Genomic DNA, 27,333 nt, shown 5'->3' with positions numbered 1-27,333 from the left:
CAGGATCATTGGAGAACTTTATCTTTTAATGAAAAGAAACAGCTGAAGTTCAACAGTGCCTTCAGTATTACTTCTATTTAATTTTCTTTGATTAAGTGAAAGCACAACTAAACATATTTTTATTTTGAAACTGGCACGCATACCAAAAAACACTTGTTAAGATCACCCATGTACACATTTCTCTGGCTGTCAATTGCCTCAGGAAGTGTGCAGAGATACCCAAAATACTGGCTACATCTCATATCAACAGGCCACTTCCAAAAACTAAGAGGTCAACCGACGTGCCACTTTGGTCTTTGTACCTTCGTCCCTGACAACACTTGTGTGGTTTGTTTTGCTTTGTCTGATAACAGTCGGCTATCATTTTAATGAAAACAATAAAAATTAAAAATAATTTTGAGATCAAATTAGAGATCTTGGCAACAATAATTCCATAAATTCACAACTGACCCAAACCCTACAGTCGGTCTCACACATACGACTAGATGCTATCTACCAGTTCTGCATCTTTGCATTTGCGACTGCCTGCCATGTGTAGATCTCTGCATTTAGTCCTCTGAACAAGCATGTGTTCCCACAGGATGCTTCGCTGTGCTAGGGCAGGGAGCCTGGCTCATCATGCTAGTGGAGGCCCTTTGGGAGCCATCCCCACCTGGAGACAACAGACACTCAGGCCAGGTCTTTGCATCACACAGCAGCCGGCCTATATTTGTGCAAAGGCAGTGCTTCAACTTAACAGCAGAACTACACGAATATACTAACTGACATTATGAAATGAGTCCTCTCAAGAGCCTGGGCTGCCAATCCAGGCCTGCCAAGATTAGGTCACCCATTTTTTTTTTTAAATCAAGTCCAAAAAGGCATAATCATGACATTCACATCCAAGTAACTAAAGACACAGGGTGGGCCTGGCATGATAGCTTAGCAGCTAACTCCTTGCCTTGACCATGCTAGGATCCCATTTGGGCACTTATTCTAATCCTGGTGGTCCCACTTCCCATTCAGCTTCCTGCTTTCCCAGGCCACAAGCAGTCAAGCACAGCCCAAAGCCCTGGGACCCTGCACCCGTGTGGGAGACCCGGAAGAAGCTCCTGGCCCCTGGCTTCAAATTGGCTCAGCTCTAATCATTGCGGCTGCTTGGGGAGTAAACCATCAAATGGAAGCTCTTCCTCTCTGTCTCTCCTCCTCTCTATATATCTGCCTTTCCATTAAAAGAGAGAGAGCGCCTTATACAGCCTATGGGACAGACATTTGTCAACTCGCTTCAAAGCACAAAGTTTCAGCTGATAAATGACAGCCTTGTGAGGCTATCCCTTCTCTTTTTATTGGAAAGGCAGATATACAGAGAGGAGGAGAGACAGAGAGAAAAATTTTTCCTCCAATGATTCATGCCCCAAGCAACTGTAATGACCAGAGCTGAGCTGATCTGAAGCCAGGAGCCAGGAGCCTCTGCTGCGTCTCCCACATGGGTACAGGGTCCCAAGGCTTTGGGCTATCCTCTACTGCCTTCCCAGGCCACAGGCAGGGAGCTGGATGGAAGTGGGGCTACCAGGACATGAACTAGTACCCACTAAGAGAGAGGCACGGCCAATGAGAACATGACACAGTGGCCTGGGCAGGGAGCCCAGAGGCCCGTGTTCTACCCAAAGTGACCAGGGATACAGTGGGGGACACCCTCAACCTTGAAGGGCTGGCTTCCCTAAGGTAATGAGAGCAATTCCTTCAGCATTACAACACCCATTACTGACCACCGAGAACAAAGGGGAACACATATGGAACCTCCTCCATGGAACCTTAGCTTTTCCCTGAGCCCCATGGCCCAGGGCGAGTGAGCAGACCTAAGTCACTACTCAGACTGGTGTGAGAAATCAATGAGCTCTCTTGCAGAGAAAGTGCTTGATGCAGTTCCCAGGACACAGGAAGTGCTACTAAACACTGGCCCTCTTAGATTCCAGCCTTGATGGCCTCCTTCCACCAACCTCATTCAAGACATTTACGGGCGAAGAGATGCTGAAAAGCCTACCAGTCAGACCACTCTCAGCCAGGCTGGGAGCCCTCCTTCCTCACTAGCGCCAGGTTCAGGTCAGCCCACGTGGGAAGCACTCCACAGTCAGTGATGTGCTAAGCACAGCAAAGGCAGGCCTGGGCCGAGACGGCTGGGTGTGCGGCGTCAAACCAAACCAACGGACGAGGGCTGCACTCACCCCCAAGCTGAACGTGCTGGAAACCACAGTTAAACCACTTTCAGAACCATTTCTCTGCCCCCGCCTTCAGCCTCGTTTCATTCTTTGCCAAATTAGCAACAAGAGGAGGATCTCCTCAGCAGTTGAGGGGTACAGTGTGCGGCTCCCCACCCACGAACACCCACTCAGCCCGAGGCTGCCAAAGGCAGCTCCCTCCTCCTTAATGATACTTGACAGCCTATCAAAGAGTGGCAGGCCCACCTGGTTTAGGTAATGTATAATTTAATAGATTCTTCAAAAAAAAAATCAACTTTTAAGAAGAGAAGAGAGACAAAAACCTCCTTGTTGAGAACTGGGAAGGGGGGGTGCAGTTAATGTTGTTTAAACTTAAGCAAAGTGATGTGGGACTATTTCAGATTTTATTTGTTTCTTTCAAAGGAAAGAAAAGTTTCTACCCACCTAAAAATTGTCCTACTACAAAAATGCTCAAAGCTTGGAGGAAGTGAGAAAGCAGGGGAAAAGTAATAAAGCAGACAGATTAAAATGTAACAGAAAAAGCCCAGTTTCTGGCCACTCAGGCTTAGTAAAAGAGACCCAACTCAAGTTTCCAGACTTGCAATTAAGACACTGGAAGAGCTTAGCATTCTTCGGAAAAGCTATTCCTTAATATTCTAATCTGCAGCCAGGCAAGGGTTGCTGAACTCCTTCCTGAGGTCTCCAGGAACGCGAGGTTTTCCACACAGACCCCACCAAAGAGCTCACCAGTGAACACATGATCACTTCACAACTTCCTCGATGGACCCAAACTGAAAAAAGCAAAACTCCCGCCAGGCGCCAGGGTTCAAGTCCAAAGCCACATGGCAAAGGGAAATGGACTCCCTCAGCCCCAGAAACCCTGGAGTTTCTTTAGGGGGGAAAGTGAAATTTTTGGAACTCTGGACAATGTGCTGAACAGAGAATTCAGATCACACCAGCTTTGGAAGAAAAGGGTATAAAAAAAAAAAAACCCCAAAACAACACAAGAAGAAAACCTGTCTGTTGGCAGCACCACTTTCTACAGCAAAACATGGCACTCCTCCGAAGACACCTCTGCAGCCACCAAGGGGGCTGACACACCCATCTCTCCTCCCTCCCCACAGCAGTCTTTTCTCCAGGCCTACCAGCAGTCTCAGAAACTCTCACTCAGCCCTCAACAACCAGCTCAAATTTCACCTCTTCCAGAGCATTGCTGATGCTCTCCCTCCTGCCCACCTGACTGCACAAACATCCCTATTTGTCATAGCATGTGACCCGCCATCTGCAGAGCCTGAGGCCCTCCCTTCCAGACCACTGGGACATGGACAGAAAGGACAGTCACTTCTGGTAGGACAGGGAAGCAGTCCCTGAGCGACTCTTCTGGGGACACTGTCATGGGGAATCTACCCCAAGGAGGAACCAGAAGTGAGCAGGGTGGACATGGAGGCCCCAGACAGCTTTCAAGGGCATGGTCCCACAGTGCCCCATAAATGCAATAGCACGGAAAGACCAGGTGGCTTGCACTCAGCAAGAAGCATACATCCCCAAGCAGCCAGGTGACAGGGACACTGGCTGAAGGCTCCCACTGGGCAGCAGCCTGGTCCATGTGGGGGAGAGTCAAAGACTGAAGTCACACTCCCAAGGAAACCTCCCCCCCAGGTCTCCTCCAACCCCTCAAGGGTCCTCCCCACTCTCAGATGCAAATGAGCCCTCTCCTCTTCTTCCCCCTCCCCCCACTGACCATGCCCCCAGAGCTAGAGGCCAGTGCAAGCCACTGGCCCACCCCAGGGCACCAGTCAGCCAACAGCCATACTGGCTGGGGGTTCTGTTTGGCTTTGTTTTGTTTTGTATTAAACAGAGGCCCAGGATGGCATCCCACACACGCTGCAGCAGAATAAACTGTGTGTAACTCATCATGCTGGTTTAACGGAGTGTTGTAAATAATGCATCAACTGCCTTTCCCAGCCTGGCCCCCCTGACCAGGAGAGCTGGGGAACAGCTGAGGGAACTGGACACCACCCTGCCCACAAGGAACTGTGGGGGTGGGACGGCAGCAATGGGAGAAGAGCCATAGGGCTGGGAGTACTCCCACAGGAAGAGAGTAAAATTGGGATGAACTGCTGGGTTCCAGCTCAAAGGCCTGCGTCCTGGCCAGAAGGTGCCAGACTCATTGCTGCAAGGACAGGTAATATCCCCAGGTCCCCTTTTCGCCCTCAGAGGCCCCATGTCTCAGCTGTCAATATCATCATCATCATCAAGTACCAGCTTTCTAAATGACTGCTAGATACCAGGTGTACCTACTGGCCTCTCTCAAATTTCCGCTTACACACCCATCCCCTGCATAGCATGCAAAATGCCTTTCATGACTTACCCATCTGTGGTGAGGCCTGGGATGTTGTGTGTTTCCTTATTTACTTTAAGTTTTGTTTATTTTATTTGACAGGCAAAGAGACAAACTAACAGAGCTTCCATCTGCAGCCAGGACTGGACCAAGCCAAAGTTAAGAGCCAGAAACTTAATGCAGATGTCCCACTGAGATGGCAGGGGCCCATTTCCTTGAGCCATCACCTGCTGTCTCCCACAGTGCACATTAGCACACAGTTGGAAGTATAGCCAGGACTCTAACTCAGGGACTCTGATACAGGATATGGGCAGCCCAAGTGGTGTCTTAACTGACTCATCAAACGCCCACCCTGTCATATGCCTTATCAGTGCTGCTGTTGCAGCTGCTGCCAGTCACAAGCCACAGCGTGAGGGCACAGCCTGATGGGCAGCCTTGTGGCACGCTCACAACAGCCTCCGAGGCAGGTGCTGAGCACACTGCGGCCCCAAGAAGTTGTAGGGAGGAAATTCAGATTGAAATGAGGCCAGATGTGGCTGACTTTGTAACCCAGGTGTTTTCAGATTCTGAGAGGCAGAGCAGCCCAACAGTTCCAGTCTCCTGTCCTGGTCCAGCCATGGGGCTGTGACAAGGGGCACAGACAGGAGATTTGGGGCCCACGTCAGGTCTGGGTCCTGCAAGAGTCCCAGAGAACTAGAGCAAATAGCCAAACACACAACGTCTGCTTACAGCTGCAGAGGCAGGTGGATGGGGGAAGGTGAGGACTATTAAGCCCTCTAGAAATGGCCAGGATGCTCTCTTACCAGCAAAAGAAAAGAGAAGTTGAAAAATTCTGTGTGCAGAAAGAAACCCTACAGAAACTAGAGCTGATCTAGTCTTTAAAAATACTTATGTTTTTACAAGTATAAGTGAGAAGGAGGGAGGGAAGCAGGCACGCAATTTTCCATTGCCCACCTCACTCCCTGCCACAGGACTGGGTCTGGCTGAAGCCAGGAACCAGGAACTCCACCTGTACGTGGATGGCAGAACCCAAGCACTTGGGTGTATTAGCAGGAAAATGGCTGACAAGTATGAAGCAACTGGGACTCCAACTGGGCACTCCAATATGGAATACGGTATCCCCAGCAGCAGCTCAACCTGCGGCACAAAGCCTAGTCCAGAGCTGCGATTACCACCCTAGCCACCAAACCCCCTTCCCAAGTCTACAGCGTGAGGATGAGGGACGCCACCGACTGCACCCCTCTGTGCACAGCCTCTGTGAAGCTCAGACTTCAGGGAAACAAAAAGCAAAGAAGCTTCAAGAAGAATCTGGCGCCTTCTGCCTTAGAGCAACTTTAGACCGCTTGCTTCTTCAGGCACAGGGCAGGAATCCACTCAGCTTGCAGAAGTGGGCGTAGAGGATGATGGACAGGCCCGTGAATGCCTGTCACAGCTTCATCCCCCAAACTACCCTTCTCCACCCCATCCTGTAAGATGAAGGGCTCCTAAGATCCTCAGATGAAAGGCTGAGCTAAGCCCATCTATCATAAATACCATGCCCGGGCTTTTATTCTCTGATTGGGGCTTGCCTAATCCACTAATTACCCCTGTCCATCAAGTGATGACAGCCTTGGGGATAATCAATGCTTGCTTCCTGGCCCGCCCACTCGCACCCACTTGCCCAAGTGCACTAGCAATAAATATGCCCATGAACAGGCAGACTGATCCACAAAAGGGCTCCCTCCTCAACCTTCGCATGGAGAAGTGCTCCGTTTGCAACTCTAACACCTGGAAGTAGCCAGGGGCTTCAAGCTTTTCCTCCTTCCTGCAGCGTTAGGTGGGATGCCCAGACCGTTTTCTCAATTGACCGTTGCCAATTGCTGTCATACAAAGAATCAACTCAGGCAATCTTCAAAGTCATTCCGTTTGTTTTAAGGTCTCAGCCAGCAAGCATTCCTTGGCCCACCCTGAGCTGTCCAACAGGGGAGCCACAGCCTTGTAAGGTTATGCAAATTCCAATGCAACAGAATAAAAAATTGAGTTCATCCCACCAGCCCTACTGGACAGGGCACACCCGGAGCATCTGTCTCCAACACTGTACACAGCTCCAACGGGCAGCTATGGTCACGGTGGGACAGTCACCCAGCACCCACAACCACAACAAATCATCTGGTTCTGTTGTTTTATCTTTACAAAAAATATGTGCCCCACGAACCAGGTCCCTTCCTCACTCCCTCCCCTCCTTCCCTATTCACTAAATCTATCTCATTTGCCTCTCTCCTCTCTGCTGGCTTTTTCAGCTGCTGTATTTCACTTACCATTTCAGACAGTCCCTGCCACCAAAAAGGGAATAAGGCAGCACATCACTGCCTGCCTCACCAACCACCTAGCAGGTGCATGGGCACCTGGCAATCCAAACCAACTCCACAGTCGTCACTGAGAACATACCCTCCCATGGCTGAGGGACTTCACACAGGATAAAGGGCTTTCTGACCAGCCTTGGGAAGGCAGTGGGTAGAACAGGCATTGAACACTCTCCTTTGAGCCATGGGAAAATGAGGCTCAGGAACAGGTAATTGGCCCTGGCTCAGGAAGGGCTTCACCCTCACACCCAGTTTACTGCATCCACTGCTCTTAACTTTGCCCAGTTGTTTTTACAAGTTAAACATTCTCTGGGTTCATCCAACACTGACTGATTATCCACATCTAGAAACTTGGAAGTCAAGCCTAGGGCACCAGCACCCGTAAGGGGACTATACAATCCCAGCTGATCTGCTTCAGATCCAACTCCCTGCTGAACAGCCTAGGAAAGTAGCAGAGGATGGCCCACGTGCCTGGGTCCTTGCACCTGTGTGGGAGACCCTGATGGAGTTCCAGCTCTTGGCTTCAGCCTGGCCAAAGCTTGGCCATCGCCGACATCTGGGGAATGAAATCGAGGATGGATGATTCATTCTGATTCTGCCTTTCAAGTAAATAAAAATAATTCTTTCCTTAAAAATGTTAAAAATCGGTAACACCTAACACAGGGCTGGGTGCCTTTACCTAAGGACTCATAATAAAGGTCTGTACATTGAAGGCTCCTCAGAGTGATAGATATCCACCCCTTCCAACCTTTGCCTCGATATACAAAGGCCAATGTTGCTGTTCCTTTTGTTTAGTCCTGTCTATAAGTATCGCAATGACCTGCAGCCCCCACCCAGCTGTAAGTCCTTCTCCCTTTACTTGACACCTACACACCAAGATTCACATCACTTCCTTGAAGGAGATCGTTCCAGCTCACCTGCACCCAAACACAGTGCTATTTCTATATCATAGAGATTCTTTCCTCCAGCACCCTGAGAAGATTTGGAGCCAGCCAGGGCCACACACAGCGTTGAGGCTGCACTCCACCCACCAACCACCTGATACCATCCTTTACTCCCCTGTATATCACAGACGCTGTCCACAGGGCCAGGTGACAAGTCCACCCTGAGACAGACACCTGTCCCGACGCACCGTGCCCACTCTGTGTGCTCTGCCATTGGCCACCACACAGCTTTCCCCTTTGGGGCAAGCCAGGACCTCTTCTATGACCCAACTCCCATCCCATACTACTAACAATGACATCCCACTGGCCAGTGAGGAAGCTAGAAGCCACAAATATCACCCAGAAAAGTGACAGCTGCTATTGTTACTTCTCATGCCCCTGCCTCTGCCTCATGGAATGGCATCCTTCCCTGGAGTACAGCGCCTGACAGGTAGCCACATTGAGAATCTGGAAGAACCAGTGTGGTCTGGTGGTTAACAGCTCAACTCTAAAGTCAGGGTGACCTTGGGCAAAGTACCTAATCACTGGTTGGAACCTTGTCTTCATCTAGAACTGAAGCTAATGGCAGCACCCTCCTCAAAGGATGGTTATGAAACCATGAGAAATAACACAAGTGCTCAGAAGGGTGGCTCAACACTGCTCTGAGTCCGCACACAAGGCCTGCCACTCTGGGTGCTTCATGAGTTCCTACTGTGCCGAGGCGCCATGCAGATCACAAGTCAAGGTGTTGGTAGGGAGGCTGATGAGGAAGCCATCAATTGCACTGCCCTGGAGAACCCAAAGTCCTAGAGAAAGCGGGTTGGGCAACCTGCCCCAAATTGGGGGTGCTTCACTTTAACCTCCAAAGATAAAGGGGGATTTTCTTGGCAAAGAGGGAGGAAGGAAGACGAAAACATTCCTTGCCAAAGACACAATCAGCAAAGGAAAGAAGTCAAGGAGATGGCATGTCTTGGAGACACTGGGGATCTTTCTGTCCCCCTGGACACATCCTAGGTGTGTCCAAGGCACAGGGTTAGGGCCAAAGAAAACAGCAAGACCTTTTCTACTCACAACCAGCCAAGGGAGCTCTCGGTGGCTGGGTGGCCCAAGGTTCACCCCCACTTCCACCAATTCATGGTGTAACACCAGTTTTTACTCAAAGTATAGCCCCATTCCAGATACACACATCTCTGGGGCTGAACCCTGGGCCTCTGCATTTGCTCACACTCCCCAGGGTGTCACAGGCCCCTCTAAGTCCTCCTGCCCATGTGCAGCTCCTGCAGGAATCACTCCTGGCAATAACACCCCTGCAATCTGAACTGAGACACAATCCCAGAAAGACAATGGGTCTCTCCAGAACCAGGAAAAACCCAAATCTTATGGCCCAGGATAAATCCTTCAGGGGAAACCATCCATGTAGGCCAAGATCAAGCTACTGCATAAGGATGTACTCTCTGTCGTGCTACTCTTGACTACTATAAAACTGGATGCTCAACACAAATCAATAAGGATGTGGTTTCCCACCTCAGAGCCCTGGCACATGATCTTCCTTGCTCTGGAACATTCCCCTATTAGCCATACAGCTCCCAAGGCCTTGCTCAAAAGTGACCTCCTCTATGAGGCTCTCCCTGACCACAGGACTTAAAGTCAGCCACACTGCCCCCTGGGTTTCCCTATTGCATAATCCTGAGATCTGCCACCCCTACAGCCCACTGGGATGCAAAGGTCCAGGATGGTGGATACTCGTGTTCACTTTGTCATGGCTCTATTCTGCACTCAGAACCTGCCTGACACAGAGCAGGTTCTCAGATATGTGTCAACCCAAGGAACGGCACAGAGAATAATACAAGAGTGCAGTCTCTAGAATTCTTCTGGCTTGGAACAACAGGACACTAGACTGTGCCATGAGAACATACATCTCTAACAGCGCAGGTCGCAAGACCCTTTGTTCAAAAGTGTGAGCTCCTGCAAGGGTGCAGGCATAACCCACTTTGTAATCAAGTGGTTATGGGAAACTTTCATTTTTTACTTAATTGAAGTCTCTAGTTTTTTCTCCATTAACTTTATACTACTTGCATAATCTCTGACAAGTAATCCCTCATGAAATGCTCTCAAAACATCTGCTTTTTTTTTTTTTAAGGAAAAAGCTGTCTCCTTCTGAGTTAATTAGGGTGTTCCTAATTAAGGCCAGCACACATCAAAGAGGCCGGGTTTCAGGGGACTGGGGCTGCACTAGCAGCCTCCAGGTCTTCCCATTTTTGCAAGCAGCCCTCACACCCTCCAGCAGTGGCTCAGACCCAGGGCTTGACCACAGGCTGCTCCTGGCACTGCTCCCTGCTACCTGCTTCCTATCGGGGTGCCTGATGCAATTATTCAGGCCCAAGATCACATCCTGCTGCGAGAGCTGCCTTTGAAGGTTTAGTAAACAGTCACTTCAAAACAAAGAGCAACCATTAAACCAAACTCAAAGACTTCCTTAATGGCGAGCACAGCAACAGCTGAGGGGTCTGGCCTCTCCTAGGGAACTAATCCCCACGAGTTCCAGCCTCCCACAGCATAGATATCTGCCCCCTTCCTGTTTTGTACTGTCATGTGGGATGCAGAGCCGTTGCTGGGGCGACCCTTGCCGGGAGGGGTTCCTCCGGCCAGACAAACAAGCACCGTGCAGTTGCCACATCGGACCCCACTGTACCCTACTCGCTTCCCTCTGTGGCCAAGTCACAGGCACCTGCGGATGAATCAACCACCCCATGACTTCATGTCCATGGTTGGGAGGAAACAGAGGCATGGTCCTGAGCCATTAGAAGGCCTGACAGCAGTCCAGATCTTGGTGGTTTTTCTCGCGTATCCCAAATCCTAAAGCTTGAATGAGAACAGCCAGCCAAGAGATAAATGAAATATATCCATTATGGAATCTGAAAAGAAAATTCGAAAACACCACGTTGTGAGAGAGCACCCAGCATGATGGATAAAGGCAGGGGCCTTAACCACCGTGAACCCGGGGCTCAACTCCCACCGAACCTAGCACTAAGGGCCTAGCCTCACAGTACCTCAGTTTTGCTCTTTGTAAAATGGGACTGAACACAGTAACCACCCCACTGGGCTGTCAGGTGGCTAAGTCTCTTTGTCAAGCACTTGCTGAGGTAGGTACATGTATATCTATTAAATAAGAAAAACCAAAGTCACTTATCAGCTTGGCAAACACTTAGACTGAATATTTTCCCTGATCCTGACCCCTGCTCCCAACCCATATGGAAAGCAGAGATCCTTCCCCAGGGCCCCCTGGGGAATCCTGTCAGGGCACAAGCCACTCTGAATTCTAACTTCCTGCCTGTGTCTCCTCGACTAAGCTCAGGGTAACGCCATAAGCAGCAAAAGCGAGAAAGTAACGTAGTACTCCTCTGCTGTGTCATCCAAGAGAAACGCGGTTTTCTTCTTGCATTTTCTGAATCCCACACTCCACCAGGAACTGCTGGCTGAGTAGTTGCTCTCTGAAATGATCAGAAGTATTGCAGATCTCAGAGTTCCTCAGATTTGGGAATGTCTGCATTCCGGTTGAGTACCCCTAATCCAAAAATCTGGTACCTAAAATGCTCCCAAGTCTGAAACCTGACTAGTGTCAAAAAGTTTCCGATTTTAGAGCATTTAGGGTTAGGGCTTGTACTAGGAAAGTTTAAAACTCCACAGGAACGTACACATTCTCAGGTAATACTTCAACCTTTGAGAGCAAAGTGTAATTCCCCACCCCCACCCCCACCCTTGTGATAGAAAGGAAAAATCAAAATCAAGGTTCAGCAAAGTAGAGTGAGTGGCCAGGAGATGGGGCTTGGAAAGTGACAGGGCTGGACTTCAAAGCCCAAGGTCAACTCTTTAGAAGTGTGGTGTGATAAACATTAGGCGAGTTGGCAAGCCAGGGGATGTGCTTTAGAGGAAAGTTACCACTTGAAGCAGGAACTTTCTGATAGGGCCTTGAAGGGAGAGAACAACTCCCACGGGCAGTTAGGGCAGACACAGGGCAGGATGCTTGGGAGTGCTAGATGGCTGGGAGGGGATGCTGGGCACCCACCAGGCCCACAAGGCCGGGTCAGATAGCAGGAAGCAGGGCAGGCCAGAGGCAAGGGAGGGCCACCCTTCCCTGAGGTCATAGTAAGGAAGTAGGAAGCCCCCAAGGACAAAACAGTTCCGCCCTCCCACCCAGCTCCGGTTAAAGACTTTCCTTTTCCTCCCAAGCATTAAAAACTCAAAGCCCTGAGGCCCTGAGCCTGCTAGGCCTCTGGTACTCCCTCCCTTCCTAACAGACTGGATCTGCACAGAGAAAAATGGGCCACAAGACTGCCACAAGAATCGCAAAGGTGATTCATTTAGCAAGGAAACAACTGCACTTTTCGTGTTCTACAAGTTGAAGACATGCTCTAAACACAGCTTTACAAAGGGTGGAGGCAGGCACGACGGCTCAGCAGGCTCATCCTCCACCTTCAAGCATTGGAATCGCATATGGGCACTGGTACATGTCTCAGCTGTTCCACTTCTGATCCAGCTCCCTGCTTGTGGCCCAAAACCTTGGATGCTGCAGTCACGTGGGAGACTTGGAAGTGGCTCTGGATCAGCTGGATGCTGCACCCATTTGAGGAGAAAGCCAGCAGGTGAAAGATCTTTCTTTCTCTGGCTCTCTTTTTCTTGGTAAATCTGCCTTCCCAACAACAAATCAATCAAGAAGAAAGAAAGAAATCTAGATAGACGAACAAACGAGAACAGTGAAGGCGCACTTGCCCTAAAAACTGGTAGAGAAAATTGTTACATGAGTTTTTTAAGCCTACAGAAGACTCTATTCCCTGTTCCAAAAAACAGGATGTAAGAGCAGCGTTCGCTGGGAGGAAATCATGGCAGACACTGAAAACCTCCTGTCACAACCCCCACAACTTCCTGAGAAGGCAGGTACTTCCTCAGGTCCATTTGTCGCAGGGGAAACCGAGGAGAGAGATGTTTAAGGAACTTGTCTACAGGATTTGCAATGGGATCCCTACCACACTAGGGTCCCCAAGAGGAGCTGACAGGGAGTGTAGAGGGTGGGCAAGAAGCTGTGTGACAAACCCAGCACCTATTTTTATTTAGGTGGTAAGCTACAGATCTACACTTAATCAATAGAGTAGCCACAGGCCACAGGTGGCTACTGACATTTAAATAAAAGTGGGTAAAATTAAATACTTTGGCCCTTGGTCACATCAGCCACACTGCCTTCAACAGTCACAGGTGGCCAGGGGCTAGAGTGTTTGACAGTTGCCATGATTGTGGAAAACTGTACTGAACAGAACCTATTACACAGCTACAGAACACGCAAAATAGTCCAAGGATGCTTTTGTTTTTGCTTATTTTTGCACTGCAACTCACTGACTTTCAAGTCTCAAGGTCATTTATGAACCTAAGTACGGTAGAAGGAGGTGTAGTCACAAGGCTGCACAAACAACTACAGCTGCCTTCTCAGGCTTGGGCAAGACAGAAAACACCCGGTGGGGTTGCCATGGGGCAAGGAGAAGCCTCACAGCTCTGTAGGCTCTAAACCCCAGCTGTATATCAGACAGCCCCTGGAGTGCTCTCCAAAATCCTAATCCCCAGGCCATCCCCAGAGCACTAAATGGGAATGGGGCCCAGGAACCAATGCCCTGTAGCACCTACAGAACCCAATGGGCCCTTCCCTAGAGTCAGGCCCATTCTACCCAGAGGACAGAACCTCCTCTGGCCATACCCCCGGAGACCTGGATGCTGAGGCAGGTGCATTGAAGGGAGCCGCAGACAGCACCTGTCACCCACCTGCAGAACTCAAGATGCGGTGCCACCAAGCAAGCAAATACTTTCTCTGGCCAATTCTTGGCGGGGAAGAAAGCAAATAAAAAGCACACAGTTCAAACGGCGCTCAATTGATTTTTTTTTTTCCACCCACTTAAACGAGACGGGAAAAGAAAACCACTTAGGAGCTATGACCAAGGCCATCTATGCCAAGCAGCAGCCTGGGATGGAGTTTTCTTGGCAAGCCCATCGACTTCTCCAAACAGACACATAAGGGCCCTTCCTCTCGACGCAACCCCAACTGCAGGCTGGCTACCGGGACATAATTAAACATAAAAGCTCTTTTACAAGAGACTTCCAGGGTTAGGCACAAAATGAGATCAAGGTAGGAAGGGCTCTTTGAGAAGCCAAGTAAACTTTGGGTGAACTTAGTTAGTTCATAGGATTCTGGGAATGGAAGGAGGGGTCTGGCCTGCAGATTCACCAGGCCTTGGGGGATCCAGGACTCCGGGACCTATGGCTGGTCACTAAAGGGCTCTGAGTGGGGAAAAGGACAGATGCCAAGGGTGATGGCTCAGAGCTTGGCCCCAAATTTTTTTCTGCCTTCTGCACAGCCAATAGAAAGGGGCTGAAGGGGCTGCCCATTTGTGCACTGGATAAGACTGGTAGGTGGGTGAAGAAGGAAGTCCTAAAAGGTGGACATCTCGTAATGTACCAGACTTTCAGCGGGACTGGAGCCACCCACACCAGCTAGCAGCCTTGCAGCATCCCAGGTCAAGTTCATGCCTCCAGGCCAGCTCTGAGCTAGAGGGGCAGGGACAAGACCCAGATTCTCCCATGAGCCTCCAGTGGAACTCAGGGGCGGCGGGGTGAAATGCTGTCCTCTTAACACCTTCCCTTAGTGGGGCTTAGGCAAGCAAGCCCCAGCTTTGAGGTCACATGTCAAAGTATGAATACCAGTCGCACCTCACCACAGCCTTAGACAAGGTATCTAGGTCTCTCCCAAGCCTCGGTTTTCCCATCTGTCCTGGGGGACCAATGTGAGGATGGCATGCAATAATACACATAGGTCTTTAGCACGGTTACCTGGTTCTCACCAATCACTTCCTGAGGAATACCAAACACCTGCCACGGGCCCAGCGCCCCCAAGTAAAGCAGCCAAGATGTGAGATGCTGAGAAGGGATGGGCTGCTCTGCAGTGGATTCTGTGCTGGGAACTCCTTTTTTGGTTTTTCCGTTGTTTGGGTTTACATTTTTGCGGTCTGGACTTAGCTGAAACCTGCAGTCTCCATGGAACTGGCCAAAGCTCTGCAATCAAATACAATGGGTTTTCTCACAGCTCAGCCAATCCACGGACTGTTTGCCTCTCCCATTTGCTACTTAATAAGGCCCTATCATCAGTGAGATCTGCAAATCTGAGTTAAACAGCTTACGGCAAGTTCCCTTTAAGAAGCCCTGAAAACTGTCTGGTGTTCTGGGCAGCTGAATCCATCCTTTGGGTTATGTTTGCTTTGGGGAGACTGATGTCTTTGTTTATGCACAGGTGTGGGTTTGGGGGGGCAGTGAGGGATGTATCCTGAAGGCAGTTTCAAGAAGCAATAGAGAACTCAAAATGATTTCATTTTTCCATGCCCAATCTGAGCATCTAAAAGGTCTCCCTCTAGAAGGAATCTTGCCAGCCCTCACCCATCTCTGGGAAGACAGAAAAAGATGAGATGAAAATTGTAAGAGAACACATCTACTGGATCAATAATTCCAACCTTTTCACTCTCCAAGCATTTCCGATCACTGCCAATGCGCCAACCCAACCGACCATCATGCCTGCATTTTCTTCTCTGCGACAAGCGATGCCAACATGCTCCAGCACAGGGCAAAGGACATCAGCACACACGGCATGTACTTGTATTAAAAAAAGAAAAAAACAGGGTTCGGCTTGATGGTTCAGCGGCTAAAAGCCTCACCACCCTGCAAGCACCAGGATCCCATATGGTGCCAGTTAATGTCCCAGATGCTCCACTTCCCATCCAGCTTCCTGCTTGTGGCCTGGGAGAGCAGTGGAGTATGGCCCAAGGCCTTGGGACCCTGTACCATTGTGAGAACCTTGAAGAAGCTCCTGGCTCCTGGCTTCAGATCAGCTCAGCTCCTGCCACCGAGCCACTTGGGGAGTGAACCAGCGGACAGAAGATCTTTCTGTCTCTCCTCTCTAAATCTGCCTAATAAAAATAATATTTAAAAAATAATAATTTCCTAATTGTCTGGAAGGAAAATGTCACAAAGCATTCTGCATCTTGCCTCCCTGCAGTCAGTTCTGTGCCCGCAACACAGCTGACACCCAATAAATGGGAGCACTGTTGAACGAGCACACCGGACTCCAGGGAGAACGGGGTGATGGTTAAACCAGGCCAACTCCCCGTGCAGCTTCCGCAGGAAAGACCTCCTTCTGCATTTAGGCCACAAGGAACGCAAAGGCCCACAGCATCAAGCCACACAGTCCCAGGAATTTGATTACATAGGGCAGATATGGGGGCTTCCCCACAGAAACAAGGACCACAAATGATCAAACAAGTTCTAGAATTCAAGCATCAAAAAGACAGTCCTGCACTGGACACGGCACTGGATCTCTGCATGGGCATCCACTCGGGCACTTCTTGGCTGCCTGTTGTAAGCCTTCTTCACCCTCTCCTCCCAGGGACCACCCCAGAAGAGGAAGCTGTAAAACTCTGGCCAAAAACAAACTTTATTTTGCTAAGAGAAAAGCCAGAGTGGGACCCAACTGTCCTACCCAAGAACTCCGACTGGAATTCCGACTGGAACTCCGACTGTCCTGCTCCCTGTGGCTGACAGCCGCACTCGGGGCAGCCCGCTCCCTTCAGTGGCCCTGGAATCCTGGCCTAGTCCTGGGCTGGGGTTTCAGGATCCTTTTCCCAGGGAGAACTTTCTTCTTGCTGAAGCATGAAAAAGGGAAAGTCCTGTGGAAAGCCCTTGCCTGGGGGGCTGCCTGCCCTCCACCCCACCCCTCTCCTGCCACCACATCCTCCGTGTGACCTCTGCTGACGGCCCACAGAATGAGCAGCGCTCCAAGTCAGTGCCGGACGTGGACAAGCCAGGCCCCCTATGAGCACCAAGGAAGTCCACCCTTCTAGCAAGGGCCCCACAGCAAAGGCTGTGGTGAAAAGACACCAACACAGCCGCTGTGATTCACCTGGTGCCTGGCTCCACGCCTCACATTCTCCAAGGGATGGTGAGGGAGGGGAGTGTATCCCAAAGGCCTTCCAACTACAGAGACGGCTATGGGATCCAGAAAGGCCCTTCAGCAGTTGTCATTTTAGGTAGCACACAGGAGAGAGGATCCCAGTGGCTGCCAGAGCCGGGGATGACGGCGAGACGTGGAACAAGGGCCCCATTCTGCTCAGTGCAGGTGCAGGTAACAGAACACCCCTATCTACAGTGACACACGGCGGGGAGAACTCAGGTGTGGTGCAAGGTGAGTTTTGGCCTGGGTCACATTATGTAACCCCAAACACATTCTCCTAACCCTCGAACAAAGTACTCTGTCCAGCTCCCCACATGCTGATGTTTGAGCAACCAGGCTCAGGAAAATATTTGATTTAAGCATCTAACCTTTCTTTTTTAACCAAGTTAATCATTTGAAAAAGAAAAAAGAAAGAAAAAGCCATCATGATCAGGGTAAGGAGCAGTCCTTGAGTTGAACCAGCAAAAAACCGTCTTGCTCTTAAAAAACACCCAAACATCACCAAATTCGATGCTGGCTCATTCACTTCAAAGTCACAGGACAACTCTGCTGTTTGCAGCTCGGACAACTTGCTTCCCATTGATGAGACCCACACAGGAAGGACTCCAAGACCTTCCTAGTGCAGTCAACACTGCCCAAACACAGCCAGGCAAGTGACAGCCACCAGCAGGCTTAGGCTGTCCCAAACTTGCCAGACACAGGCCCCATCCCTCCCCCCAGATCTACCCGAAGTCTCCCCTTCCTTTGGGGGCTTCTGCACACTCCAGAGGCCTGGGGGATGAGAAGTGTGAGGGCAGAGTTACGTGGATGGGAACCAGTCCTTCCACATGTTATAGACCACCACCCACAGGACAGGAACAGCAGCAGGCTTCCTCTCCCAAACAATCAGCAAGTTACTTAGCAGCTGCGTCCTGCGCGTGGTGTTTGACCCCAATGGACAATGACGGGGAACTTCTGCCCTAGCCCTGCAATCACCTGGACACACACCAGAGTGATGAAGACCCCCCCCTAGGAAAATAACCTACACATACTTTCAGGTCTTTCTGTGTCCCAAGGGGCTTTGGTTGGAGAAGACAGATGGTGCCAGGCCTTGAAAATGCTCCGTTCTTCTTGTTGTTCTTTTTTTCTCCAAAGAGGAAACGGACTTCCTTCCTGTGCTGCCGCATGCTTTGGAGAATCAGATGCTCCTAATAAAAGCCCTTTACTCACCCCAATCCAGGATGGCTGAGAAAACAGCCTTCAAATGTCATCAAAATGGTTTTGACATTGGGGTCCCCACCTTTTACACTTCTCCCTCAAAGCAAACTTCAGAGAAGCCAGTAAACCCCACCACGAGCACTTCAAGAAAAAACACCATCTTGGAAAGTAAAAACTGACTTACTGCTGATGACCTCACAGTCTGCACTCCAATGCATGACGAAAATGCAACTTAAAAAGCACTCAGCAATATCTCCTGCACTAACAAACCGGGAAATCACACACTGTCCTCTTTCTCCTCATCTCTGTTCCCTCAATTGTCTAGAATCCTACACACAGGTTTTGCTTATCTTTTACTGTCAGAGCTATACAAACAAACAAAAACTCTCAAACACATTCTTGCAGAATATTAAAAAAAAAAAAAAAAAAAACCTAAACTCAAAGGGAAAAGAACTCAGAATCCACCTACTAAAGCTTCAGGACTGACTGGCCATTAAGTAAGAAGTCTGTGTGTTTAACAGAAGCTTGTGGAAGGGGGTGGGAAAGCAGGCCACCGTGGCAGCCAGGGGTCCCTGGGCACTGATGGCAGGTGGAAGGCAGAAGAGGCAAGCCCTGGAGCAGGATCACTTTCCAGAGGGCCTTATTCCATAAGTGTCATCACTCAGGGACCACAGCGGTCAGCTCAGCTAGATCCCTGGGTTCCTGGTCAGTACCGAAGGCCTGGGAACATGCATTTGTCTACACATACACACACACACACACACACACACACACACGCACGCACGCAGCTTTACCAATCTATCTCCAACCCCTCCACTGGAGGTCAGAAGACACCATGGAGCCTCCCCCCAAATCTTGTTGGACTATAGGAATTTAACTTCACAATAAATACTGGGATCCAAGCAGGGAGCCCCCATCTTTGTCCCCAAAGAACATGTCAATAACGCAATGTGGATTGGGGGCAAAGGAATGAAAGGGGGCTGTCTTTGAACAGGGACTAATCCATCTAATTCCAAGTGGCTGGATTAGAGGCATTCCCGGGCAAGCAGGGTTCGGCTTGCTGATTAAGCTGCTGCGGAGTCGTCCATCTCTGACAAAAGGCAAACTGGGGGGAAAGATTTCAAAATGGACTACAACAGGACAGAGGCACCTTGGAAAAGTTCACCCCGGGTGAGGTGGCAGTTGGTTCTAAACCGGGAGAGGCAGGCCGTGACAGCTGAGCATTCCTACCCCAAGTCCATCTCTGAGGCCCAAGGCCTCTCCAAACCTTACACTTCATCAGACAAAAGCGCCTCCAGGCGCCAGGCAGCGGCTTAAGAGGGGGGCTGTCCACACCCACTGGCGGCACTGGCTTTCCAAACCTGCCCACTCTTTTGGAAGCCTAGCTTTCAATTAAGCACCACCTCCGTGGATCCGTTGAGGCAAACTGGGGCTGGGCTAAAGCCAAAGAGAAGTTCCTTAAATACACATGAAAAAAACAAAAAATTCCTCCACCCCACCGCCCCCAATCCTCCACCTCCGGCCAGCTCCCGCTCGGCTGGTTTTATTTCCTCTGGATGAGTAACACGGAGCCCTGGTCTATCTCCATGGACCAGATAATCCGCACCGGAGGGGCAGGTTATCTCCAGTCCCACCCAATGCAGGAAAAAGCCAAAGTGTCGTACCCCGCCCCCAACACACACGCGTGCACACGCACGCACGCACAATCTTCACAACCCCTCCAACAGAAATCCTGGAGCAGGGTGTGTGTGCCTCCAGAAGGACAGTGTGCCCGCACCATCAGAGGGTCCCCGGTTTTGCGTTCAGCTGGAGAGCCTCAGGTTTAGGGGACCCTGCAAGGCTGCCCTGGCAACTTCTGCTTGGCGCCCCCTGGGAGAGCTGGAGGAATGCAAGCACACCCTCACCCGCTCGGAATCAGCCCGGTTATTAACAAATAGGTGCAGATCGCCGATTCCCAGGTAGACCGCCAAGGTGGGGAAAAGGAGGCCTTCCTCCCAGTTTCCCAGGCCGGGGGACTCCTCCAACCAGGGCAGTGGCCCCACTCCCTCCCCACCACGCACCAGCCGCGCCAGCCGTCCCCCACCCCGGTCCCCGGGGGAATCAGGTGTCCGCCCGGCCATACAAGTCTCCTCCGGTCCGAGGCACTCAGTCCATGGACAGACAATGGAAAACTTGAAGCCGAGGCCTTGAAGCCCCCAGCTGAACGAGGTGGTGCCGCCCCCCTGGGACAATGAGCCGGGCGGGGGCAGAGCGTCCCCGGCTTCCCCAGAGAAGCCGCCCGCCCGCTGGCCCAGCAGGGCCCGGAGCGAGCAGGTGACACGCGGGGCCGAGGAGCTCCCGCAGGTGGCCAGCGGCCGCGGTGCAGGCGAGGGGCCGGGGCAGGCGCCTGGCGGCCCGGGCAGGAGGCGAGGCGAGGCGAGGCGAGGCGAGGCGGCGAGGTCAGCGCGCACGGCGCCCGCCGCAGCCGCGCCCCCGGCGTCCTTACCTTCATGTCGCTGATGATGGTCTGGAAGAGGCCTCCGAGCGCGCTGCATTCCTTCTCAATCACAGCCTCCATTTTCCCGGCGCCGGCAAGGAGAGGACACACTGGTGGGGCGGCAGGAGTGCGCGGGGGTGGGGGGGAAGCCGGGGCTCGCTCACCCGGGGAACGGCACCCTCCGAGCGACCCACCTCCACCTCGCAGCCGCTTCTGCAGAGGCGACGGAGCACGAGGTCGACTCTTCTCTGCCCCGAAGGCTCACGATAATTGGGAAAAAAAAAAAAAACACCGTGCAGGGAGACCCGCCTACGCGCAGCGCTGGGCTCCCGGCCTTGAAAACGCCCGGAGCTGACTGACAATCAGGCCACCACGGGTGCCCACGACGGAAAAGGCAAAACCCATCTTGGTGCGGAGAAAAGCGCCCGCTGACTCGGGGCCAGCGCCATGAAAAAAAAAATGCCGTTTAAATTAAATTTTTAAAAAAACTGTGAAATTAAAATGAGAAATCGTCCCAGCGCCGGCCCTGGTCGGCTCAGGGCGCCCGGAGCTGTTGCTCGCAGCCGCGGCCGCCGCCTCCTTTTCACTCCTGCGCGCCCGGCCCTACGCTCGCTCTGGCTCGGCTCCCGGGGACGCTCGCCGGGGCGCGCGCGCGCTCGTCGCCGTGCGTCCGCCGCGCGGGGGCGCGGGCACGAGGACACGCGCTCGTCGCCGCGGGAGCGGGCGGGCGGAGCCGGGGGCGCGCCCGAGAGGCGCGTGGGGCGCGCGCCGCAGTCCGGAGCCGGCACCCCCGGGACCTCCCCGCCTCGGGCGCACCTCGCCACCGTCTTCCCCGAGGCGCCCGTGGCGGCGTGGAGAGGCGTGTGAGCCCCGAGCCGGCCGGACGCCCACCACGGCTGCGACCGCTCCCCCGTGCGCCCGGGGACTCGGGGCCCAGAGGAAGCCAGCCAGCGCCCGGCGGCTCGGGAGCGCTCGAGAAGGGCGGGAAAGCCGCTGCCGCGAGCTCAGCCTTTTGAGGAGAAGGCCCATCCTGCGAGGGCAGCCGAACAGATGAACCGGACGGGAGCTTTCGGGGGCGTATCCTGCAGTGGGATGTGGAGTTCGATAAAGTTGCAGGATGCGGGGGAAGCGGATTGCTTGGCTGTTGTAAAAAAAAAAAGGAGATAGCGTTGGAGCGCCAGTGTCTGGGGGCTGTGGTGACTTGGAGGTCTCCTGTTGGCCAGGCCACTGGTTTCAGCTGGAAAGAACAGCAGGTGTCCTGGCTGCTTTGGCGTGTCCTGGCTGTTTTGGCGCCTCCTGGCTCCTTTTCGCAGATCCCTCACCTGCCCTGAAGGGAGGCCAGGGTTATTCAGAGGGGCGTTCCTCAGGCAGCTTTTAAAGGATTTCAAAACCCTTGAAGTCCCTAACTGGACTGTTTTCACCCTTGAACTGAACCTGGAAATCCCAAGGAAGGAAGGACGGTGCTGCTGGAGGCGATCCGCAAAGAGCTTGGCATGCCAAGGACCCCCTTCCGCTCTCCCGAGGCGGTGACTTGGTCCTTGTCTGTCCTTGTCCGTACTGGGGCTTGGATGCGGTCCCAGTTAGGGATCAAGATGGCTGCTTGTGGAGCCTGATTGCCTGCCTTCAAACTCCGGTTAGCAACCTACTGCAAGGCCTTGGAGAGCTGCCTAGCCTCTCTGGGCCCCCGTTTTCTCAGTCCTAAGTGGGTATCATGATGGTGTCACCTTGATCGAGCTGTCGCGAACATTACTTGAGCCAGTGGCTTTGAAAGACTTCAAGTGGCACCCAGCATTCAGAGCTCTAAGATCAGCTTGCTTGCCTTAGACTTTAAGTGCCCCTGAACTTCAAGCAGTGTTGGCCAAAGCACACCTCTTGTTCCCAAGGGAAGCATTTAAAATCGCTGTTCTCAGAGGTGAGACTGACACTTGGTGTTTTTTATTTGTTTTTGTTTGAATGAATGAAAGATCTCCCATCTGCTGGTTCATCCCCACCCCCCCCCACCCCCCCGCCGTGTGCCTGCAACAAGAGGACCAGGCTGAAGCTAGGAGCCAGGAACTCAGTCCAGCAGGTGATGGAGACCCGATCAGTTGATCCATCACCTGCAAACCAGGGTCTGCCTTAGCAGGGAGCTAGAATGAGGAGGGGAGTCAGAACGGGAGCCCTGGTAGTGCAGGATGGGATACAGTGCCTTAACCACACTACCCGATGCCTGCCCCACACTTAGCATTTCTACCAAGGCCTGGGATGAGGCTGATGGACGCAGGGATTGTGAGTCTAATGACAAGCTCGGAATGACGCCCTTTGCTTTTACATTCTTTCCCAGCTCCTGAACATCTGTCTAACTTTTCCCTCCCTACGAAAAAACATCCAGTCCTCCCAGGGCGGACATTAAGAGCCTGTTTCCAAGTAACTCCCCACAGGAGCAGTTGCTTGCTGTTGTTAATAGCTCCTAGGAGGAGGAACCCAGAAGAATGAATCTATTAAAGGAATTTCAACCCCAGTTCTTGGGTGGAGTCAGAGTGTACACCATGTCTCCCAGCTCCGGTGACTTCTGCTGAGTTATTTGATCTCTGGAGCCAGTTTCTACTCCCCGGGGGCCCTGGCTAGCTGGTTGCCCCCACGATTGAAATGGATGCCCTGTGCCTGTCACTTGGAACTGCTGTGGGCACAGGAGTGTTTCCTTCCATCTCAGGAGTGGTTCTCAACCCTGGCTAGTCCTGGGGGACCCTGCCCAGCCTTCACACGTGGCTGCATATTGAAATCCCCTGAGGGAATCTTGAACTACCCAAAGCTGGGCACCACTCCCAGCTAGTCTGATTTAATTGGTCTGGGCTGTGGCCTTAGGTATCTGGCCTTTGAAAATCTCCCCCGGTGGTTCTAGCATATAACTATGCTTGAGGAAAAAATCCTGACTTGGTGAACCACCCAGTATCATCCACATAGAACCTCTAGAAATTGTGCTCCAAAGGTTTTGGTTTGGTTTTGTTTTAACGTACATGTTCAATAAGGACATACAGACTTGGGCAATTGTGTGTGTATGGGTATTTTGTGATTCTTTAATACATAAAAATGGAACCATGTTTTCTGGATCTTTGCTGCTAACCCTCCAGGTCAACCCATAGTATTCTAAGTAAGTCTTTGAATAGTTGTATTTGAGTTTAATTTCAGACTTACTGAAACATTATAAGAATGGCGTGAAGATTTTCCCCAGGTTAACCCTCCAAGGTGTTTGTTTCATGCTGGGGAGACTGGAAAGTTCCTCAGGTGATTCTAACTGGTGAGGTCTACCGAGCAGCTGGGAGACTCGGGCGATGACTGGGAAAGTGCTGAGCTTTGGGAGCGGTTGTTGTGTTAAATGGCACCTGGGAGCCAGCATACTAGGTTTGTGTTCAGTGCCCATGGCCCTTCTGGGCCTGTGCAAAGCAAGAGCAACAGAAATGCTAACTCATATAAGGCTGCTGGAGAACTGAACAGAATTGCTTCTACGAGTATTTGGCACACGTAAGTGCTCACTAAAGGCTGCCTGTAGGGGTATTACTCAGGACCATGTCTCCTATAAAAATAAAATTGCTGTAAGATTCTTCGTGAGCCCAGAACGATTCAGTCTCTTAGACAACTTGGGGAGTTGTCAGAACATAAAGTGGCTTCGATTTAGAAACCAGGCTCCTTTTGAAACTGAAATTAATAAGACTCGATTAAGAATATCTGCTGCCTTGCCTTAAGAGATGCTCCTCATGTTTGTGGTTGGCAGACTGGGAAATACCCCGGTATAACCTCAGTGTCCAGAGTGTGTCACTGCGCAGGAAGCTAATGAAAGGTGATGAACTGAGCAGGAGCCAGGCTGAACTAATCTGGGAGCAGCAGGCTCCCAACGCCATGCCTATGCATGCCAGGCAGCAGGCCTGTGGAACAAGCCAAGTGCAAGTTCAGAGGGCCCGGAGTGACCAGAGACACCTGGAGTGCAAGTTCTCCCTCCAGAGCCTGCTGCCCCTCCCAGCCTCTCTCAGAAGCCTGCAACTTTTCTCCTGGACATGAAGTTTTCCAAGTTTTAGGTTTCCCAGCATTCCAACACTGCTCCTTTGCAAGCGCATTTGCAGTATCTGAAAGTAGAGCCAAGTAAGAAATTGGTTCATGGGGAAGACACAGAAGAGGGGCAACCGAAAGCCTTTGTGTTTACCTGCTGACTCTGGGCTTCCAGGACGGTGTGTCCATAGAGTGGCATGGATCATGGCAGTCGCTCAGACATTTCTTGAACACCTGCTCTGTGCCCAGCCTTGCTTGTTGTCCCAAGAGCATCTGATTGTGTTGGCTTTCTTTATAGGCTCCTGTTCTGCCTGCTGACTATTCATTGGATGCCTCTATGTAATACTTGATATTGAGAATGGACTCTCAGGAGAACATGTATCTCTGTTATTAATTACAGAGCAAGGGTGTCCAAGGCCTGATCAGTTCCTCACTGACAGTATTCTGGAGCTTAGCTCTTTCTGCTCCATAGGAGTAGAGTGAGAAAAAGAGATCTGCTAAAAGATATGGGTTCTGGAGAGAATAGAACAAAAGACCATGAAGAAAAATATTATTTTCAGAAAGCCTTATGTTTGTGTACCTGTGAAGCGATTAGAAATCCCTCTAGTTATTTTAAATCCATTGGAGATATCTGAGTTCACCTAAAATGGAAAATACTACCCATGGTACAAAACCTAACATCTTGTGACATAAACATAGGAAAGGAGACTTAGGAAAATTCTTTAATCTGCAACCCCTCTGCTACTGCCTTGTAAACACAGCAGGTCAAAGATAACCAGATTTTTTTAATTATTATTTTTAAGATGCACTTACTTATTTGAAAGGGAGAGATCTTCCATTCACTGGTTCCCTTCCTAAATGATCTCAAGGGCCTGGCTCTGTGCCAGGATAAAACTCCAGAGCCAAGAACTCCATGCAGATTCTCCATGCAGCTGGCAGGGGCTCAGGTACTTGAGCTATCCTTCACTGTTTTCCAAGGCACATTAACAGGTTGCTGGATTGGAAGTGGAGCAGCCAGGACTCAAAGTAGTGTCCTGATGTGGGATGCAGGCATCACAGGAAGATTAACGCACTGTGCCACAATGATAGCTCCTGACATCCTTTTAAAGGCAGGGCAGAGCTGGCTAGAAGGGACATCCACAGCAGCAGAGGAGCCTGAAGACCAGAGAAGGCAGGGAAGCTGATGCGTCAGCTGCCCCAGAAGAGGTCTTTGAGTTCGGTATTGCAGGCCTGGGTGTTCCCCCACAAGGAGAGCCATGTGAGGCAGGGCTGTGCAGTTCTGAGCTGCATAGCAAGCCCTAGCCAGGACCGTCTGATCACACACATCAGGCTCATGCAGGTGGATCTGAGCCACCTGTAGGACAAAAAGCTGACGCAGATGTTTGTAATCCCAGCCTAAGCTCAGCATGAGGCAGAGAGACTCCAGTGAGAATCGCTAAGCCTAACCCTTGACCCCAGCTGCATTTTTTATGATTTATTTATTTTTATTGGAAAGGCATATATACAGAGAGGAGGAGAAACAGTGAGGAAGATCTTCCATCCAATGATTCACTCCCCAAGTGACCACAATGGCTGTAGCTAAGCTGATCCAAAGCCAGGAGCCAGGAGCTTCTTCCGGGTCTCCTACGCGGGTGCAGGGTCTGAAGGCTTTGAGCTGTCCTTGACTGCTTTCCTGCACAAGCAGGGAGCTGCATGGGAAGTGGGGCCATTGGGATTAGAGCTGACACCCATTTGGGATCCCAGTGCATTCAAGGCGAGGACTTTAGCCACTAGGCTACCACGCTGGGCCCTGACCCCAGCTGCATTCTAACATTTAAATTAGTCTCATCTTGAATATATCCAAAAGACCCAAAGATGAGAATTATTTAAAAAAATAAGTGTTGCTGACTAAAAAGATGACTGGGTAACCCAGAAGCACCTGAGTCTGAGGGGACCTACTGTTAGTAAGTTCTAGAATTCCCGCAGGTAGGTCCCTACCTCACAGATATGAATCAAGTCTCATCCTGCTCAGGAGTCAGCACATACACAGCCAACAGTGGCCTTCAGCCCGCAAGAACTGGAAATGATCCAACAGTCGGTCAGGGGAAGTGATTTTAAAATGATTCGGATAGCAAAAGAGCAAACAGAAAGACAAGACTCTATGAGAACAGGACAAGCATTGTGAAAAGGAGAATGAGATAGAAAGTCTAAAAATACAATGTGTATTTGGGCATTTGGGAAGCAAACCAGCGGATGGATGATCTCTTTCTGTGTCTCTATCTTTGTCACTTTGCCTTTCTAATAGATAAATCTCAGAAAAGAAATATATAATCACGAAAATGACTATATATCCTTGAATACATGGAGAGGTTAGAGAACTTCGACACACAGTTGGAGAGAGGATATTTGACCAGAAAGATCAGAAAAAAAAAATCACTTCGAAATAATGAAATAGACAACAGAAATTTTAAAAAGCTAGGCAACAAGAAAAATAATGTCTATTGCTGGATTCATAGAGAACGGGGAGGAGGAGCGGATATTCTGAGATACTGGCAGAGAATTTTCCAGAACTGAGGAAATACATAAATCCTGAGTTGTAGGAAGCAGAACAAATGCTAAAAAGATAAACCAAATGGATGTGTTTTCTCATACTGAATTCTCAAACCAAAAGTTGTAATTTGGCACTATGTTCATTTCCTTCCAAGTGGCAAAAAAAAAAAAAGCCTTAGAATTATCTGAGATGTTGAAATTGTATTTACTAACCCCTTAGCTAGGGAGTGTGGTGAACTCATTTATTATCAGGATCTGGTGTCACAG

At 50.8% G+C, this 27,333-nt stretch overlaps 1 protein-coding gene and 1 long non-coding RNA gene across 5 annotated transcripts in view; one reads left to right on the top strand and one right to left on the bottom strand.

Annotated features, from left to right (window-relative positions):
- The window catches only part of MTSS1 (MTSS I-BAR domain containing 1), a 151,114-nt gene extending 129,932 nt beyond the window's left edge, over window positions 1–21,182 (bottom strand). For 2 of the 4 annotated variants that reach the window (XM_040979315.1, XM_040979318.1), the window contains exon 1: window positions 20,524–21,180. In XM_040979315.1, coding sequence (XP_040835249.1) covers window positions 20,524–20,595 — 72 coding nt within the window. In that variant the 5' untranslated portion in view covers window positions 20,596–21,180. Of the gene's footprint in view, window positions 1–20,523 lie in introns of all 4 variants that reach the window. The other 2 variants (XM_040979317.1, XM_040979316.1) reach the window with 2 other exon arrangements.
- Window positions 21,183–21,517: 335 nt separating this feature from the next.
- The window catches only part of LOC121155871, a 166,236-nt gene continuing 160,420 nt past the window's right edge, over window positions 21,518–27,333 (top strand). The window contains exon 1 of the long non-coding RNA XR_005883763.1: window positions 21,518–22,426. This is a non-coding gene — a long non-coding RNA (uncharacterized LOC121155871). The remainder of the gene's footprint in view (window positions 22,427–27,333) is intronic.

Source organism: Ochotona curzoniae, unplaced genomic scaffold, assembly GCF_017591425.1.
Source record: "Ochotona curzoniae isolate NIBS_2020 unplaced genomic scaffold, NIBS_Ocur_1.0 contig_3190, whole genome shotgun sequence".
Classification (NCBI taxonomy): Eukaryota; Metazoa; Chordata; class Mammalia; order Lagomorpha; family Ochotonidae; genus Ochotona; species Ochotona curzoniae.
Note: the sequence above shows the minus strand (reverse complement) of the source record. Positions and strands in the feature narration are given on the sequence as shown.